Consider the following 19389-nt stretch of genomic DNA (forward strand, 5'->3'; position numbering starts at 1 on the left):
ATGTGTGATTCAAAATCATAACATATTTTGCATTTTAGGATAAAAATATACTAAAAAATGTGTGTTTTTACTGTAGCCTCAGTTGCTGGAAAGCAGCCCCTACTGAATAAAGTTGTTCCTCTCTGACTTTTCCCCCTCTCTTTTACAGATTAATCAGCCACTCGATGGGGATTAAAAGTGGATCACCATTTTGTGTCGCCTTTCCCACCTGCTATAGCAAGACCAACAATTTTACTACTTCTTCTATAGAAACGATGAAACTGGTATTAACTGAATGGCAATTATGGATTTTTAAATCTAGTTCACAGTAGAGCAACCAAGCCATATGATTGCATTAGCACCAAATAGCTTTTCTCTTGTACGGCGCGTATCTTGCGTGCTCACCGAGCTGCGGAAACATCCACCCCAGCGCAGTGGAATACAAGTATTAATTGCATGAAGAATCTGACGAAGCTGAACAAAAAAAAAAGAGAAATCTTTATTTATCTTTCGAGAGATATAGTATTAATATTTATATAGAATCTAAGAATATATATATATATTTTTGTGGTGATGAAGATGGCCCCTCAGAATGCCGACTCCGAATCTATGCAAGTTCAGGAGCTGCCGTTGACCAAGCTAAAGAAAGAGGAGACCAAGGAGAATGAGAGCCGCGATGAAACCATCAGCGAGAGCTCCATTGACCGGATCCCCGTGAGGCTATGGGTGATGCACGGGGCGGTCATGTTCGGCAGAGAGTTTTGTTATGCCATGGAGACGGCTTTGGTCACCCCTGTTCTTTTGCAAATTGGTAAGTGTATACTTTTGGTTATGAATTGTAGTGGCATATCTGGTCTGCTGTTTGAAGAGAAATGGCACACACTCCTTGGCCCACTAAAACTTGTCTTTATTGTAGAGATCTTAAAACAAAAAGGACCTTTTTGTTTTAAGATCTCTAGACCAATTCGGCAGCTAATTGGCCCGTGTATGGGCACTACCGACGGGCCTGCCCGACCAATATCTGGCCTGAAATCGGCCAGATCTCGATCGGGCAGGTTAGAAAATATAGTCGGATCGGGGACCGCATCAGCTCGTTGATGCGGTCCCCAGACCGACTTTTCCTATACCCATCATTATAATTCGATCATTTGGCCCCAGGGCCCACCCGTAAGTGGGGATATAGGGAGAAGATCCGCTCGCTTGGCGATGTTGCCAAGCGAGCACATCGGCCTGTGTATGGGGACCTTTAGAGGGCAAGGAGACTAGTTATTGGGGGCAGCAATGGGGAAGGAGCTGTTGGTGGGTTTCCTGTACAGATTCTCCCAGGTCCTGTTACGTACCAGCAAGCTAAGACAATGCCAGTGTTGGTGTTGGGCACGCCCTGGCAGAGTTACCACTTTGTTTTGCAATACAGTAACATAAATATGAAATTAGTTTACTGTTAATTGGTTTGGTTTCTACTTTCCATTGATTGGTTTTCATTTTCACCCCTGATCACTTTCATCTTGAGCCCCCCCATGTAACATTACCTTGCGGAACTGCTTAAAGCTCAGTAGAATAATGCAGTAAATATTTCTCCTTACATTGCTGAATGTTTTACACCAGTCAAACCACACAAACTGGTATATCTCAAACCATTTCTCAGTACTGACACTGGGGTTATTAGGCATATTTCTTTTAGTATAATCACTAGAGCTGGAATGCCAAGGCCAGCAAGGCTTTATCAGCAGCGACCAGACCATAAGCAATACATGCCGTGTTAATCGCTATATCCCATCGGTGATAGCAACTAATCTATCCTGGCACATCTCTCACTTTTCTTGTTAATGAGTTACAGTGCTTAGTCACTGAAAAAGAGTTGGGACCAGATACGGAGAAAGAATTTGTACTCCGTTTTATCACTAAGATTTTGCCATCCCTGGAATTGGCACTTGATAACCTAAAAGAGACTCTGTCATTAACTGATAAAGCATGAAATTTGTCCTGAAACAGTGTGTAATGGTTAGCAATGTAGTACAGTTTCATGAAATTTAAATCAATTTTTTGCTTGCATATGGATTTACATTCTGTCTCAGTGGTTATAGATCCTATAGTCACTGTAAGCAGCAGTCCTGCCCTGCTTTATGGCTGAGATTCTAGCTATCTGTATAACAGAGCATTCTGTCACAGTGGCACAGATCCTATCTGATCCCCCATTGTAAGCAGCAGTCCTGCCCTGCTTTATGGCTGAGATTCTAGCTATCTGTATAACAGAGCATTCTGTCACAGTGGCACAGATCCTATCTGATCCCCCCATTGTAAGCAGCAGTCCTGCCCTGCTTTATGGCTGAGATTCTAGCTATCTGTATAACAGAGCATTCTGTCACAGTGGCACAGATCCTATCTGATCCCCCCATTGTAAGCAGCAGTCCTGCCCTGCTTTATGGCTGAGATTCTAGCTATCTGTATAACAGAGCATTCTGTCACAGTGGCACAGATCCTATCTGATCCCCCCATTGTAAGCAGCAGTCCTGCCCTGCTTTATGGCTGAGATTCTAGCTATCTGTATAACAGAGCATTCTGTCACAGTGGCACAGATCCTATCTGATCCCCCCCCCAATTGTAAGTAAAATGTATTTAATGTATGCTAGTACAGAGATCTGACTTATGTTGGTTGTACATGATTCTGACTTTATGCTGGCAGCACATATAATACTGAAATAAATATTAAGAATGTAGCGGTAGAGGACATATAATATTATGGAAGGATTCCACACTATCTGTGTCAATCTTACAGGCCCATGACCTACCTGATTAGGGCACAGCATTTATTACATGGCATAATTAGTGCAAGTGCATTACACAATCTGCCCCACCCTGTATTATGTTAGATTGCATTTCTGTTCGATGAGACTTTTTGAGCAACAAAGAATTGCAACAGAGCACCTGTAGCTGACTCAGTACCCAGCTTGCACACACCTCTAATGATCGGTGTCGGTGCCAGTTATTTGTCTTCCCAACACAATGAGTCATGGATCCACCAGGGACGGAGCACAGGCAAAATCATTTCAGCCGGTGGAATTTTCCACTGCAGAACTTCTTCTCTCTTATCAAAGGCTTAATATAGATTCTAATAACACAAGATATGTGCTGGGAAACAAATGAGGGAGCAGCTAAATAATTGAGCAGTCCGTAAGGAACAGGGAGAGTTATTGTGAAGCGCAGACAAAACAGTTTGGAGATTAAAGAAACTCGACAAACTGGTATCCAGTGTCTTTACCCTTTCACTGCCAGAGGCACAAGGCTGGTATATGCCATGTGGAGGAAAGGGCATTGTGCTAAGTAATTCCCTGAGCTACAAACTGCACTATCCATGAGAATATTTTGAAATGTTGGTTGGAATGGTTGATCTGATTGGTTGATTTTAGTCTCCCCCTTGCTAAAGCTATTCAGCCACACCTGCCAGGATCTGCTTATTTGGGTAGGTTGGTACAGAATGGCGTTTGGCCAGATTGGGCTGATGTGATCATTTGGCCCCTGAGCCTGGGAGAGGGCCACATTTTATTGCAAAGCTTCCAACATTTGAATTATCAACTGTGGGACAAATTAGATCACGCCCCACCCACCAAGTTGCACCGAGACCCTCCCCCAAATGCCCAAACTCTACCCACCTTTTGATGAAGCCCCACCCCTTTCCAGGTCAGTGCTGTGGGACTGTCCTGCCAATTCTGTAAACATGTTGGAATTTTACAATTAGCCCAACTGTGGCTGATCCCCAACCAGGTATCCGTTTTTGAGGCCATTACTTTGGCCTTTAGACCAGTGGTTCTCAACCTGTGGGTCGGGGCCCCTTTGGGGGTCGAACAACCCTTTCACAGGGGTCGCCTAAGACCATCGGAAAACACATATTTCCAAAAACATGCCCCAGTTACTTTTATTGAAATTGCAAGAATTTGCCCCAGGAATGTCTGCTAATTAAACACGGGGCACCGAAAATCCCCCTTTTGCATATTAACATTGTAATTTCTTGAAGTTGTCTAATGCATCTGCCATTACAACTACTTCAGGGAGAGAATTCCACAATTGGAATGGGTGCCCTTTATATATATTTATCATATCGCCCCTTAAGGTCCCCATACACGGGCAGATTGTAGCTGCCGATATGGGTCCCTTGGACCGATTCGGCAGCTGATCTGCCCGTGTAGGGGCAGAAACGAGGGGCCTGGCTGACCGTTATCTGGCCTGAAACTTGGCTGGCCATATTGATCGGCCAGGTTAGAAAATTATGTCGGATCGGGGACCACATCGGCTCGTTGATGCGGTCCCCAAACCGACTGCCCCTTGCCGCCAGTATAATTCGATCGTTTGGCCCCAGAGCCACGCTCCCCGATATCGCCCACCCGTAGGTGGGGATATCGGGTGCAGATCCGCTCGCTTGGCGAGATCTCAGCGTGTATGGGGACCTTTAAGCTCATCTTTTCCAGATAACCAATCCCAGCTTCTTTCTTCAGAACTGAGACTTTCCATACCCTTTACCAGCTTAGTTGCCCTTCTTCGGATTCTCTCTAATTCAGTGATGTCCCGTTTGAGCGCTGCAGTCCAAGACTGCACAGTATATTCTAGAAGGGGCATTACCAGCGCTCTGTAAAGGGGAAGGATGACCCCCTCCTGAGAATCTATACCCCTTTTAATACATTTCAGAACCTTGTTTGCCCTTGGAGCTGCTGATTGGCATTGCTACAGCCTGGTGTATGTACCCACAAGTACACCTAGATCCTTCTCCATAATGAATTTGTCACTTGAGGCATATTTTTACATCCAAGGTACATGACCTTACATTTATCAACAGCGATTGTCCCACTGTACACCCTGAATGGAATTTATTGACTACATGGTTCTTGTTAGTGAGCCATGGCCTTGGAATCACATCACTGACTGGCATTTAGTGGCCACAACAACTTCTATTTAGAAAGCAGTGGAACAAATGTGAGTGACTATTAGCAAGGACTTTCTTGGCAGCCATTGCTCCTGCTGATCCTATGCACCTCTTCTGGCGCTGAGCTGGGTAACAGCTTGCCATCTTGTTTTGTAAACACACAAAGGTCAGTTCAGGTTTGTGCAGGACCTTGTCTGTATCAGTTTGATAACCATTTATTTCTGCCCTGTTCCCACAACACAAGAAAATATGTTCTGCTTCAGTAGAGGGCTGTGTTTCCTTCATGGCTGCCAAAAAATAGCTTTGCATCCTCCTCTACCTCAGACTCGGGCTACACGCATCAATAAGTCGTCCTACCTAGCGTAAGAAGCGGTTTATATGAGGCGTTCCTCGTGTCTAGGGGTATTTGTCCTTCTTTAGTTGAACCATAGAATAGGGGGGAGGCCATAGTGCCATAGTACGTATTTTACATGAGGCGTTCATTTCTAGGTGGGTTTTGGCAGTTTTAGTTGTCTTATAGAATGATGGGTAAGTGGGTGGGGCCTGTAATTGGAAGTTTTTATGAGGTGTTCCATTTTCTAGGTGGGGCTTGTTCAGTTATACCTCAGAATGATGGGTAAGTGGGTGGGGCCTGTATAATATGGAGTGGCATAGCATGTATTTTACATGAGGCATTCCTCTTTTTTTAGGTTGGTTTTGGCAGTTTCGGTTGTCCCATAGAATGATGGGTAAGTGGGTGAGGCCTGTAACTGGAAGTTTATATGAGATGTTCCATTTTCTAGTTGGGTTTTGGCTTCTTCAGTTATACAGGTATGGGACCTTTTATCTAGAATGCTCGGGACCTGGGGTTTTCAGGACAAGGGGTCTTTCCGTACCCCAATAAGGGGTAATTATATCTTAGTTGGGATCAAGTACAGGTACTGTTTTATTATTACAGAGAAAAGGGAATCATTTAACCATGAAATAAACCCAATAGGGCTGTTCTGCCCCAAATAAGGGGTAATTATATCTTAGTTGGGATCAAGTACAAGTACTGTTTTATTATTACAGAGAAAAGGGAATCATTTAACCATTAAATAAACCCAATAGGGCTGTTCTGCCCCCAATAAGGGGTAATTATATCTTAGTTGGGATCAAGTACAGGTACTGTTTTATTATTACAGAGAAAAGGGAATCATTTAACCATTAAATAAACCTAATAGGGCTGTTCTGCCCCCAATAAGGGGTAATTATATCTTAGTTGGGATCAAGTACAGGTACTGTTTCATTATTACAGAGAAAAGGGAATCATTTAACCATGAAATAAACCCAATAGGGCTGTTCTGCCCCAATAAGGGGTAATTATATCTTAGTTGGGATCAAGTACAAGTACTGTTTTATTATTACAGAGAAAAGGGAATCATTTAACCATTAAATAAACCCAATAGGGCTGTTCTGCCCCCAATAAGGGGTAATTATATCTTAGTTGGGATCAAGTACAGGTACTGTTTTATTATTACAGAGAAAAGGGAATCATTTAACCATTAAATAAACCTAATAGGGCTGTTCTGCCCCCAATAAGGGGTAATTATATCTTAGTTGGGATCAAGTACAGGTACTGTTTCATTATTACAGAGAAAAGGGAATCATTTAACCATGAAATAAACCCAATAGGGCTGTTCTGCCCCAATAAGGGGTAATTATATCTTAGTTGGGATCAAGTACAGGTACTGTTTTATTATTACAGAGAAAAGGGAATCATTTAACCATGAAATAAACCCAATAGGGCTGTTCTGCCCCAATAAGGGGTAATTATATCTTAGTTGGGATCAAGTACAGGTACTGTTTTATTATTACAGAGAAAAGGGAATCATTTAACCATTAAATAAACCCAATAGGGCTGTTCTGCCCCCAATAAGGGGTAATTATATCTTAGTTGGGATCAAGTACAGGTACTGTTTTATTATTACAGAGAAAAGGGAATCATTTAACCATGAAATAAACCCAATAGGGCTGTTCTGCCCCCAATAAGGGGTAATTATATCTTAGTTGGGATCAAGTACAGGTACTGTTTTATTATTACAGAGAAAAGGGAATCATTTAACCATTAAATAAACCCAATAGGGCTGTTCTGCCCCCAATAAGGGGTAATTATATCTTAGTTGGGATCAAGTACAGGTACTGTTTTATTATTACAGAGAAAAGGGAATCATTTAACCATGAAATAAACCCAATAGGGCTGTTCTGCCCCCAATAAGGGGTAATTATATCTTAGTTGGGATCAAGTACAGGTACTGTTTTATTATTACAGAGAAAAGGGAATCATTTTTAAAAATTATTTGCTTATAATGGAGTCTATGGGAGATGGCCTTTACGTAATTCGGAACTTTCTGGATAATGGGATTCCAGATAAGGGGTTCTATACCTGTACCATAGAATGATCATTATGTGGGTGGAGCCTGTAACAGGAAGTATAAATGAGGTGTTCCTGTTATCTAGCAGGGATTTTTTTTCTTCAGTTATACAATGTGACAACTACAGATGGGCAAGTGGGTGGGGCATGTAAGAGTTTATGTTAGTTGTTTATCTTTTATCTCATTAGTGCATTTATACTACTTGAATCATTGTTACGGCCAGAGGTTCATTAACACTGGTTAGAATCTTGCTGAAATAGAATGATGCATTAGGGATTTGCAGAGGCTAGCTAAGGACGGTGGGAATTAGAGTTCCCTCTCAGGTGTAAATATGATGTGCCAGACAGTATTGGGAAATGGTTCCATGTGCTTTCCCCCTGTCGTGCTATCACTGCTGAATAAGGAATTCTGTGGCCGCGCCGCTTTCCATGTGCAAAACAAGTATCACATTTCAGCAGCCTCATTCTGCACAGAGCCATATCACGGCTCAGGGCTGTTTGGGAAGAGCAGGGGAGCACTCAGGTCTGCACACAAGATGGCCGCCGTGACCATAAGCTTGTCTGCCCTTCTGTGGTGCCTGGGTTACAGGACACCCATTACTAATGGGAAGATAAATTATACTCTGTGAGACTGCTTTAGAAAGGGAGAGGATCCCCTAAAACGTTGTAAACATGATTACAAATATCCGTATTGTGCTCTGATTGGAGAACCCTAGTACCTGAGCTAAATTATAGTTGTTGACTGGAAAGCCTTAGGGTAATGCCAGACATGACATATTCTTGGCAAGCTGAAAAACACTTGCAGAGAATACGCCCCACTACTGTAAAATCCTCCTACTTGTTCCTGCTCCAGGAGGCATTGAATACACTCCTGTGCAGCCACATATAGCCGATACCTGCCGAATAGGTGAAGTCTTGCGTTTTTTGCGGATATCGGCTTAGTGTGCCTGCACTCGAGCGTATACAATGCTTAGTCTTATTTCATAACCTCATCTACCACAAGGATATATAGCCTCAGGGGCGGGCCAAGCCAACCGGGCACCCTAGGCAACCCGGTCGGCCAACTCTGCCCACCTCCCCGCCCCCTGAACGGCGCATGCGCGCCAAAGCACAGGAGGAGGTGCAGGGGGGCGGTGTGATTAGATCGGTCATTGCCTCCACCGCTAATGACAAGCAGCGGAGGCAATGACAAAGTAGCACTAGGGGTAGGCAGGAGAGGTACCTGCCTGGCGCCCCCCAATCGTTGCGCCCTAGGCAGCTGTCTCTTCTGCCTACCCCTAGTTCCGGCCCTGTATAGCCTGCTCTCTTCCAAATGGTATTGGGCTATAACTCCAGCTCCCTGTGACAATCCCTACATTATCCAGAATACTTGGGACCAAGGGTATTCCGGATAAGGGGTTTTTCCGTAATTTGGATCTCCATACCTTAACTGTACTAAAAAAAAATAAAACATTAATTAAACCCAATAGGACTGATTTGCATCCAATAAGGATTGATTATATCTTAGCTGGGATCAAATACAATGTTCTGTTTTATTACAGAGAAAATCTGAATTATTTGATTAAAATGGAGTCTATGAGAGACAGACTTTCCATAATTCGGAGCTTTCTGGATAACGGGTTTCCAGATAACAGATCCCATACCGGTACAACCAAAAGTAGAGGTCTCTTTGCAATGCACACATTACTTTTACCTGCCCTGAATCAGCCTTAGGGCAGTGACAGTGGTCTGAGGTAAAAATGTCCTGTGGGCAACAAATCCGTCAAAATGCCACCCCCTTTGCTAACATCGCTGCAAGTAAATCACATTACTTGTGGTAATTCTGCTTAATCACGGGATAATGCCGTCTCTTGCTTTTTCCTTCTATTGGGACGAATCGTTGCGAGTGAGGTAGGGGAACTTCCCAATATAAAAGTCTAAAATCCACTTTATTAAAGTGACACTGACACAAAAAAAAGCTATTTTTCAAAATATGAATCTACATAAAAAGTCACCTATAGGTCACGTTGGTCATTTTTTGCTGCTAGGGCTGCTTTTGTAAGTAATTGTTACTTAAAATTCCTAAATCTGACTGTCCCTTCTCAGCCTGTGGGTTCTAAAGCTAACAGACTCCTGCTACACAAATATGGAGGGACATGGGGGATCAGATAGGGAATGTAAAAGCATCAGGCAAAATTATAAATAACATGCAAACACAATGATATGATATATTTTAAAAAGGTTTCATTTCAGGTGTCCCTATCTCTTTAAAGGGTAACTAAAGGCCCAGTTCGAGCGTGGCTTATTTGTTTGTATTGAGGCATGTGTTGCTATTGTACTGGTTTCTATGGAGTGCAGCCCTCACTCACACTTCTGGCGCGGCCCTCCTGCTTTTAGCTTAGAGAGAAGGAAGCATAAGAGCTGCAAACCATCCTGATTGTTGCCGTTTCACTAACAATGTCACGTGCATGTTTCTGCCGGGGGTTAAACTGACTGCCATTGTTTCTGCACATAAATGAGAAAGAGGAGGAGGATGTGGAAGAAGGCTTAACCCTTTGGCTGCAGAATGGCTGGACATTTTTTGAAGGACTGAGGGACACAATGTGAATATATATAAGTCCTGCGCGTTGTCGGTGTACATTGTGCCATCTTGGGAGACGTGCAGATATTGTGTTGCTTGGCAGATTCCTGGATGAGGCCTGGGGGTAATTTATTAGAAGTGCCAGTGTTTGTAGTCTGGTAACTTGATAAATGTACTAGTCACCTGCTTATTAAATGCAAATACCTGATGTTGTGTATTATTAGACTAGGTGAACATATTGTGCTTCGTTAGTCTTTTGTTGTCTGTCCCCCTGTAAGCTGTCATTAGTGTTCTAGTCCCGCCTACTGCAGTACCCACAACTCACTATTTTACTAAGCCACACCCCTTTTTCAAAGTATCCTAATAGACCGTATATTGGGACAGATTGAGCCTCAGATACCACTGTTTGTACAACAGCTAGGAGCAAGAAAATGCCCTTTTACATGCAATATACACAGCCATTTATGCCATGTTTTAAAAGCCACTTACCACTAGGAGGCAGTAGTAAAATTAGGACAAAAGCCAAATTTACTGGGGCAGAGCCAATTTGTTAGGCCAAACTGGAACCTTCTTTTCTTAAAAATAGGCACTGGGACTTGGTTGTGTACAGTATACTAATATTCTAGCTTTACTTTACCATAGACCCAAGGCATACCTCCCAACATTTGAAAAATGAAAAGAGGGACAAAATGATTTGGCGTGTGCAGCGCAGCAAAATTTTTTGACCACGCCCAGTTTGTGGCCATGCCCCAATTCCCCCCCCCCTTCCTTTTTGTTTTCAAAAAATACTCCTTTTGTATAGTTGAAATGGTGTAATCAGATTCAAAATGTGCTATACCCTACCAAACAATATAGCAACTCCTACATATAAAATACAAATATAGAGAGAAGGCAGTCAGCTATAAGTTAGTTATAACTATATACCAGTTTTGCCCTCCATACACAGTGCCCCCAATGGCCCAATAGACACTACCGCCCATACACAGTGCCCCCATAGACAGTGCCCCCCATAGAAAGTGCCCCCAGTTGCCCCCATAGACAGTACCCCCCATACACAGTGCCCCCCATACACAGTGCTGCCATAGATGCTCCTTCTTCTGCGGCTCCTGCTCCTTATGCGGCGGTGACAGGCCCTTTTATAAGGTTGTGCCCCATCGGTACGTATGACATCAATACGCACGGGGCGCAACCTTATAAAAGGGCTTTCGCCGCCGCATAAGGAGCCGGAGTGCCCGGCTCCAGCCAGCGCATCCAGTGGTCCGGGCTAGTTTAATGAATGTCCCGCATTTCCGTAATCTTTTATGGAAATGCGGGACATTCATTGAACTGTCCAGGACAGCGGGATGCGCTATTAAAACTGGGACAGTCCCGCAGAAAGCTGGACAGTTGGGGGGTATGCCCAAGGTGAAAATATTGGCCAGTCCAGGGTCCCAGGATAGGGATTTGAGACTAACAAACACCCTCCTGCAGTAAATGTGGCTTTTGTTGTCCTTTAGTGAGACCCCTACTTATTTTATTCTAGTGAAATTTTTTGGCGCCCATTTAGGACGATGGTATATTCTGTGGTGCCATTGCAAAAGACTATAAGTGATCAATACATTTAATTGGCAAAGTAATTTGAAGCGTGCCAATTAACCATTACAGACCACGCAAACTGAATAAATGCTGTCAAAAATATTCTGCCCCGGGTTGCGGATATTCTCGGCGCATTTCGTTAAACTCCCATCTTTATGATTCAGACTCCCACGCTGCTGTTTTTCAGAAGTCAAACTGAGGTTTTTCACTTTGACACAAATTGTTGCGGCGATAGAAATGTTCACACGTGACGCGAGATTTTTTTTCCACCGTAGCCGGTGACCCGACTCAGCGCTCACACTTACTCCGACACAGTCAGCATTTCCTGTGAACCACAAGTTGCTCTGGTCTCACTATTGTTTAGACCCTGTTTTACCAAAGGGAAAAAAAAAAAAGAATAAAAAAGCAATTATTTACTACAAGCGGTGTCCTGTTTGTTTGGAACTGGCTGGGAAATGCCAGGCCGAGAGGGTCTCAGTAGGAGCGAGGACCCACTCAGCGCCCTGGCGGCTGTTTTTGTTTTTTTTCTCGTAGTCGGAAGTTCAATTCCTCACCAGGTAAACAAGGTCGGAGCTGCCAGTAAACGTCCCAGAATGATCTGTGATAAGTCCTGAAATAATAGCGTTTCCTATGGAATGTTGTCAACAGAATCTAAAATAAAGCTGTTTTGGTTGCTCCTGTTTGGAGCCGGTTCCTGTTTCCCACTCACAAGTCAATGGATTTACGTGGATGTACAAGTTTTTGTTTCCCAGAGTGACCTGGAACGGACCTGGGGCCTCAGTCTGATAACGACTTGCTCGTTTTGCAGGCAATGAATGAATATTTAACCCAAAAAATAATTGTGTTGAATAAGGAATGTTCTGGGCACACAATAAGCTGTACCCTCATACTGTACTGTCTAAGGGAAACACTATGGCACCCCCTACCCATATGTATAAATACAAATATACAGAGAAGGAATGTTCTGGGCACACAATAAGCTGTACCCCCATACTGTACTGTCTAAGGGAAACACTATGGCACCCCCTACCCATATGTATAAATACAAATATACAGAGAAGGAATGTTCTGGGCACACAATAAGCTGTACCCCCATACTGTACTGTCTAAGGGAAACACTATGGCACCCCCTACCCATATGTATAAATACAAGTATACAGAGAAGGAATGTTCTGGGCACACAATAAGCTGTACCCCCATACTGTACTGTCTAAGGGAAACACTATGGCACCCCCTACCCATATGTATAAATACAAATATACAGAGAAGGAATGTTCTGGGCACACAATAAGCTGTACCCCCATACTGTACTGTCTAAGGGAAACACTATGGCACCCCCTACCCATATGTATAAATACAAATATACAGAGAAGGAATGTTCTGGGCACACAATAAGCTGTACCCCCATACTGTACTGTCTAAGGGAAACACTATGGCACCCCCTACCCATATGTATAAATACAAGTATACAGAGAAGGAATGTTCTGGGCACACAATAAGCTGTACTCCCATACTGAGAGGAGGTGTGTGTGTGAGCTCCAGACTGTGAGGGTTTCCCAGGCCCTTTTTGGGTCTGGGAGGAGTGTTTTTTTACCTGCAAACCTTGCAGGTTGTGAGGATTTCTCTCAGGAGATTTCTTTATTTTTTTTTTCTCCTGCATTTTCCCCAAAAACATTTCCTCCAAAAAATGAGGAAGAAAGTTGTGGTAACTCCGGGTAAAGGAGTGAGGATCTGCCTGAGATCCAGCAGGAAGGCTGCTCCCCCCAATCTGGCAGCAGCGGCTGAGAGCAGTGAGGTGCGCAAGGAGGTGAAGGCCATGGCTAAAAGTGACAAAGAAGGAGAAAGTACCGGCACGTGCGGCGTTCCATCTGTAATGGAGGTCCCCGAGCGAGCGAACACCCTGGACGACCAAGCCGAGGTTACTGCAGAGAGTTGCAGTTCTGCTGCGGAAAACGGCAGTTCTGTTGCTGGGAGCTGCAGTTCAGAGGCAAGCCAGGAAGCTGCTGCAAGGCATGCTGGGACCCAGGAGGGAAGTGCTGCAGGCTGCGAGGCAGCCATGGAGAGTGCTGAGGCCGCAGGCTGTGTGGCTATGGAAGTGGCTGAGGAGGCGCTGAGAGAGAGTTCTGAGACTGCTGCAATGGCCCAGGTAGGAGCAATGCACCTGTGTGATGGGGGAGAGACAGCTGCTAGCAATGGCGCTGGGAAGCCAGAGACTGTGGGCTCAGCTGGGCCCAATCAGACCCAGATCATCAGGGCTCTGAGAGACATCAGTATTCTGGAGGAGAAAAGGAACATTTTGGAGGGGAGTATAGACAATATGGTGGCTGGACTGGGGGCCCTTAGGGGGGCACAGAGAGCAAAAGCTATTCAAAAAATTGCTTATTTAAATAAAGACTTGGAGGACATTGAAAGTAACATTACCGGGGTTCTGGCAGTTATAGAGCCCTGGAGAGAGCTTTATCATAACCGCAGGAGGTTCCAGGAAATGGAGAGAAACCAACTGAAAAAGGTTTTGAAAGACTCTTTTGCTTTTCCTAAAGGGACTGTGACTCCTGCGGGTGGGAATGGGGGTCCGTCATGTGCGGATTCCTGGGATCCACTGACTAATTCTTTGCCATGCAATAATGTTAATACTGTGAGTGTGTCTGGTGGGAGTGTGCCTCATGTGAGTGGGCAGTGTAACATGGCTGCTGGGAGTACTGGCATAGCTGCTGGGAGTACTGGCATGGCTGCTGGGAGTACTCATATGGCTGCTGGGAGTGCTGGTATAGCTGCTGGGAGTACTCATATGGCTGCTGGGAGTACTGGTATAGCTGCTGGGAGTACTCATATGGCTGCTGGGAGTGCTGGTATGGCTGCTGGGAGTACTCATACGGCTACTGGGAGTACTGACATGGCTACTGGGAGTACTGGCGCGGCTGCTGGGAGTACTGGCATGGCTGCTGGGAGTACTGGCATGGCTGCTGGGAGTACTGGCATGGCTGCTGGGAGTACTGACATGGCTGCTGGGAGTACTAATATGGCTGCAGGGAGTACTGACATGACTGCACCACTGACTGATAAAACCGTATGTGATGCTGCAGCAAGAGTGGGTGAAAGTGGTGCCACAGAGGGTGCAGGGAATCCCCCTGTAAATACCGAGAGTGAAGGGGCACAAGGGAGGAGAGGTGCCTGGGATGGTAAGAGACTGTTTCAGCAGAATGTCTCTATGGCGGGTGAGAGTGCTGCCAGTAGGAGGAAGAATGTAGTGAAGATCAAGTGGGAGAAGGAGAGGGGTGAGTTCCCGGGGCGCAGGTTTGTGGGCAGGAATCTCATCAAACAGTCCCTGGGTTTTACCCCTGCAGACGTAAGTGGGCTGATAAGTGTCACAGACACTGAGTTTGATCTTGGCTTCAAACTGTCTCAGGGGTTGGATGATTTCTGGCGCAGGTATGAGGGTAAGAAAGGTGCCCCAGAGTGGGAGGGGTTTAGGGTGACCCCAGTCTCCAGGCCCGACACCAAGACAGTCACCATCATGTTTAAGACTGAGTCTGTGCACCCGGATGACGTGCTGATCTGGCTAAAGAGACAGTGCACCGTTCTGTCCCCCTTCACCCCACTGTATGATGAGGAGGGTTTCTGGGTAGGAGGGTGGAAGGTGCAGGTCAAACTGCACATGAATCTCCATGTCCCCAAGCACCTCCCCAATTCCTTTTTTATTGGGAAGGACAGGGGCGTTTGTTTCTACCCCGGCCAACCCAGGGTGTGCTTCAAGTGCGGATCAAACAGGCACTTTGCAGTTAAATGCACAGTTCAAAAGTGCGCCCTCTGTGGTGAGACTGGGCACCCCAGTAAGGAATGCCAGAAAATCCGCTGCAATTTGTGCTTGAAGTTAGGCCACGCCCACAGCTCTTGCCCCGACGCATGGCACAATATGGTGGCAGAATGTTCTAATTTGGAGGAGGAAATGAGCCTCTCAATGGAACTTCTGGAGGAAGGGGATCAAACCTCAGAGGTAGTGGAACCAGAGAGGGAGGCTGTGCAGCCTGAATCCTCTGCCCCAGTTACTAAGGTGATGGGTGGGGCACAAGGGAGGTTACCCAAGGGGAACAGTGGGAAAAAGGAAGGAGAGCAGAGGGTCAGTAAGCCTAGAGGAGAAGGGGAGTGGAGTGTGGCGGGGGGAAAATCGTCAGAGAAAAATAAAAACATTCCCCCAAAAATGACGGTAGCAACAGACAACAGATTTGTCCTGCCAGATGGTAAAACCTGGGGGGATCTCGCTGAGGAAGAGGAGGAGAGGCTGCGGGAGGAGGAGAGGAAAGAGGAGAGGAAGGCTAGGGCCTTGGCAAAGAAGGACAGGAAAAAAAGAGAGAGAAAAGAGAGTGGGGAGGAGAGTCAGGAGGCAGAGTCCCCAGGGGAGGAGGTGGTGGTTGACCTGGAGGGGGCAGAGAGTACCCCAAAAGTTCAGGTGAAAAGAAGGGGTGATGAAGGGGTTGGTGGTAGGCAGAAGCAAAACAAGACCTAATGATGGATCATCCTATCCCATTCCTTACAGCCAATGTCTGTAGCATTAAGAATAAGAAGACCAGATTTTTGGCTTTTGATTTTTTTAGAAAGGTGGAGGCTGAAATCCTTTTCTTGCAGGAGACCAGGCTCACAACCAGAAGTGAGATTTTTGAAGCCAAAAGAGATTGGTGGCACGGGCCCTCCTTTTGGTCTATTGCTGAGGAGCCGGCAGGAGGGGTAGGAATACTTTTCAAAAATGTTCAGGGGTTGGAGATTAAAAAAATCATAGAAATCCAGGTTGGGCGTTGTTTGATGCTTGACATTGTATTCCAAGGGAATCTGATCAGATTGATCAATGTGTATGGCCCCCAGGGGCCCTCAGAGAGAAGGGAACTCTTATTAGAGATCAAACCGTACCTGTATACATCAAGTCCAGTCATTTTGGCAGGGGACTTCAACCAAGTCCTGAGGGCAGTAGACAGGACTGGCAGATTCTGTAAATATGAGGGTTCATTTATGAATAAGTTGGCTGAGGATGCGGGTTTAGTAGATGTGGCCACATGGGGGGGTCGGGCAGGCAAACATACGTATTTCTGTGGGCAGAGAAGCAGCAGAATAGATATGATTTTTGTTAAGAAAGGTGAATCTTTTACAGAGGTCTGTGAGAAGGCCGTTGAGTTCTCAGATCACTCGGTACTCTCCTTTCTGTATGGTATCCGGAACCAGCCCAAGATTGGGAGGGGTTTATGGAGACTTGATGTAGGTTCCCTGGAAGGAGAACAGGCAGAACAATCTTTTGAGGATCTGCTGCTGATGCAGCTATCAAAGGTTGAGCTGTATGATTCTCTATCTGTATGGTGGGATGCAGCCAAGGATTCTTTCCGGTCCCTCTTCAAGTCTATCTCTTATAAAAAAGGGAGGGAGAAGGAGAGGAGGTACCAGTCCTTAAGAAAGGAGCTAGAGGTCTGTATTTCGGAAGGGGAGGGGGCTGAAAAGCGAAACCGACTCAAGCAACTGATCAGGCAACATCAGTACAGCCGGTACAAGTCTTTGGTTCTGGAAAGAGACTATGGGGCTTCTGTTTGCCCAGATCCTTGCCAGAACTGCAAAGAGGTTGTTGAGAAAAAGCTGGTTGAGGGTCTTTATGACTCCCAGGGTCATTTTCATAAGTCAAGGGAGGGGATCTTGGAAGCCGTTAGATCTTACTATGTTGGGCTTTTCAGGGAAAGAGTTTTGGATAAGGGAAAGACCGAGGCTTTCTTGAAGGCAACCCCAGGGCCCAATACTGATCATTTGGATTTTTCCACTTTGGAAGCAGAAATAACACTGGAAGAGGTGATTCAGGCCATAGACAAACAGCAAAAGAAAAAGGCCCCAGGGCCTGATGGTCTAACAGCTGAGTTTTACAAAAGATTTAAAGACAGACTTGCTCCTGTTCTTGTTGAAGTCTTCAATGAGAGTTTGGAGAAGGGTAGTCTTCCTCCCTCTATGGGATACTCTTCCTTGATCCTGCTTTCAAAGGGGAAGGACTCAAGGCATGTTGAGAATTGGAGGCCCATTGCTCTTCTTAACACTGACAGAAAGATTCTTGCAAGAATTCTCTTTTCAAGGCTAAGTAAGTTTGCTGGCACTTTACTATCTTCCTTTCAGTACTGCACAGTGGAGGGACGTAGCATTTTTGGAGCAGTCCTTACAATAAGAGAGGCCTTAGAGAGGTGCAAAGTCCATAAATGGGGAAAGTATCTCCTGACCTTGGACCAAGCAAAGGCTTTTGATAAAGTTAATCACCAATACCTATGGGCTGCTTTGCTGAAATACGGCATTCCGGGTCAGTTTGTCAGATGGTTACAGACTTTGTATCAAGGGGCAAGAAGCTTTCCATTGATTAATGGTTGGAGAGGCAAAGACTTTGAGGTGGGAGCAGGGGTAAGACAGGGGTGCCCTCTCAGTCCACTTTTGTATGTGTTTGCTCTGGACCCTTTCCTAAGAGCATTACAGCATAGTGCATTGGAGGGTGTTCGGTTTCCCTTGAGTCAGCCCTTTAAGTTAGTAGCCTACGCGGATGATGTGACCATTGTTCTGTCTAGACCAGAGGAGGCGTCTATGGTAATGGAGCACATCAGAAGCTACTCAGAGGCCTCTGGGTCTCTTGTCAACCAAGAAAAATCGGAAGCTTTTTGGGTCTTAGAGGAAGAGCCGGGTTTCCAACTAAAAGACTTCCCTGTAGCCCCAGAGAGGGTTAAGATCTTGGGTGTAAAATTTGGGAAGGGCGATGATGCAAAGGCAAATTGGGATGAGAAACTGAATGCCTGTGCAGCAAAGGTTCAGCGATGGAAGGCTTGGAGGCTGACCTATAGGGAAAGGATTAACGTTATCAAGTCTTTCTTGGTCCCTCTGCTTCTGTTTGTCTCTCATATCTTCTTGTTGCCAGAATCTTTCTACGCAAGAGTCCACAGTCTGTTCTTCCAAATGCTCTGGGGGAGCAGACTGAACCCAGTGAAAAGGGGAGTAACTTTCCTGCAGAGAAAGGAGGGAGGTTTGGGCATGCTGTGCCCGGTGGCTTTCTTCTGTGTCATATTCCTCAAATGTAACCTTGGGGGTATGGCTCAGGGGAACGACTCTCTGTGGGAGAGCAGTATTAGGGCCTGGGTATCGCCTTTTATCAAGGACTGGCTGCTCAATGATAGGCTGAAGAGTGTCCGGATAAGAGGAGGTTGTGTCCCACCCCATGTAGCTCAGGCCTTGAAGCTCATTAGGAAGTGGCACATAGGGATGGAGGAACTCAAGTCTGCCCCTAGGAGAAACATTTATTTCAGGATTTTGGAGGTTTTCTTTTGTGTTCCCCTTGCTCTGAGAGACTGCACGAGCGAGACCCTGGCTCTGAGCCTAAAGTTCCTAAACAGTAAGAGACTGCCCAAAAAGTTTCAGGATAACGCTTGGCTCTCCCTCCAGGGGAAACTGTTTGTCAGGGGGAACCTACGGTATCTGAATGTGGGGGACAGGGAATGCCCCTGGGGCTGTGGCACGGATGAGACCCAGGAGCACTTTCTGTTAGACTGTGTCATTACCAAGAGCCTCAAATCTTCCCTGGCAAATACTTTACAGTTGGGTTTTTTGGAGAACTTGAATTATACGGAGATGGCGTACGGGATAGTGGGGCGTGAGTGTGCTGGCGCGGTAACTACGGAAACCCTGTATCTTATAATATCTGTTATGCGCTATTATCTGTGGCATATGCGCTGCAAGTTAACCCTCAGTCAGAAGAGAGAAGCGGTGGGGCAAGTCACAGGGGCAATTGTAAGGGAACTTGCTTTCATTAAATCCAGAGAGACTGAGCGAAAGGCAGAGAATGTTGCACTCTGGGTAAATGTACATTTTCATTTGTGATTCTTCTTTGCTTCTGAATTTCATTGAGTAAAAATGTGATGCATTTTTGTTTGCTTTTCTGTTTCTGAAATGTTTATATTTTACTTGTAATGTTTT

The 19389-nt window shown here is 45.4% G+C and overlaps 1 protein-coding gene across 5 annotated transcripts in view; it reads left to right on the top strand.

The window, feature by feature from the left end:
* Positions 1–19389, top strand: part of slc45a4 (solute carrier family 45 member 4) — a 72769-nt gene that overhangs the window by 29810 nt on the left and 23570 nt on the right. For all 5 annotated transcript variants that reach the window (XM_004915023.4, XM_031903804.1, XM_004915024.4 and 2 more), the window contains exon 2: positions 149–790. In XM_004915023.4, coding sequence (XP_004915080.1) covers positions 553–790 — 238 coding nt within the window. In that variant the 5' untranslated portion in view covers positions 149–552. The remainder of the gene's footprint in view (positions 1–148; positions 791–19389) is intronic.

Source organism: Xenopus tropicalis, chromosome 6, assembly GCF_000004195.4.
Source record: "Xenopus tropicalis strain Nigerian chromosome 6, UCB_Xtro_10.0, whole genome shotgun sequence".
In the NCBI taxonomy this organism is placed as follows: Eukaryota; Metazoa; Chordata; class Amphibia; order Anura; family Pipidae; genus Xenopus; species Xenopus tropicalis.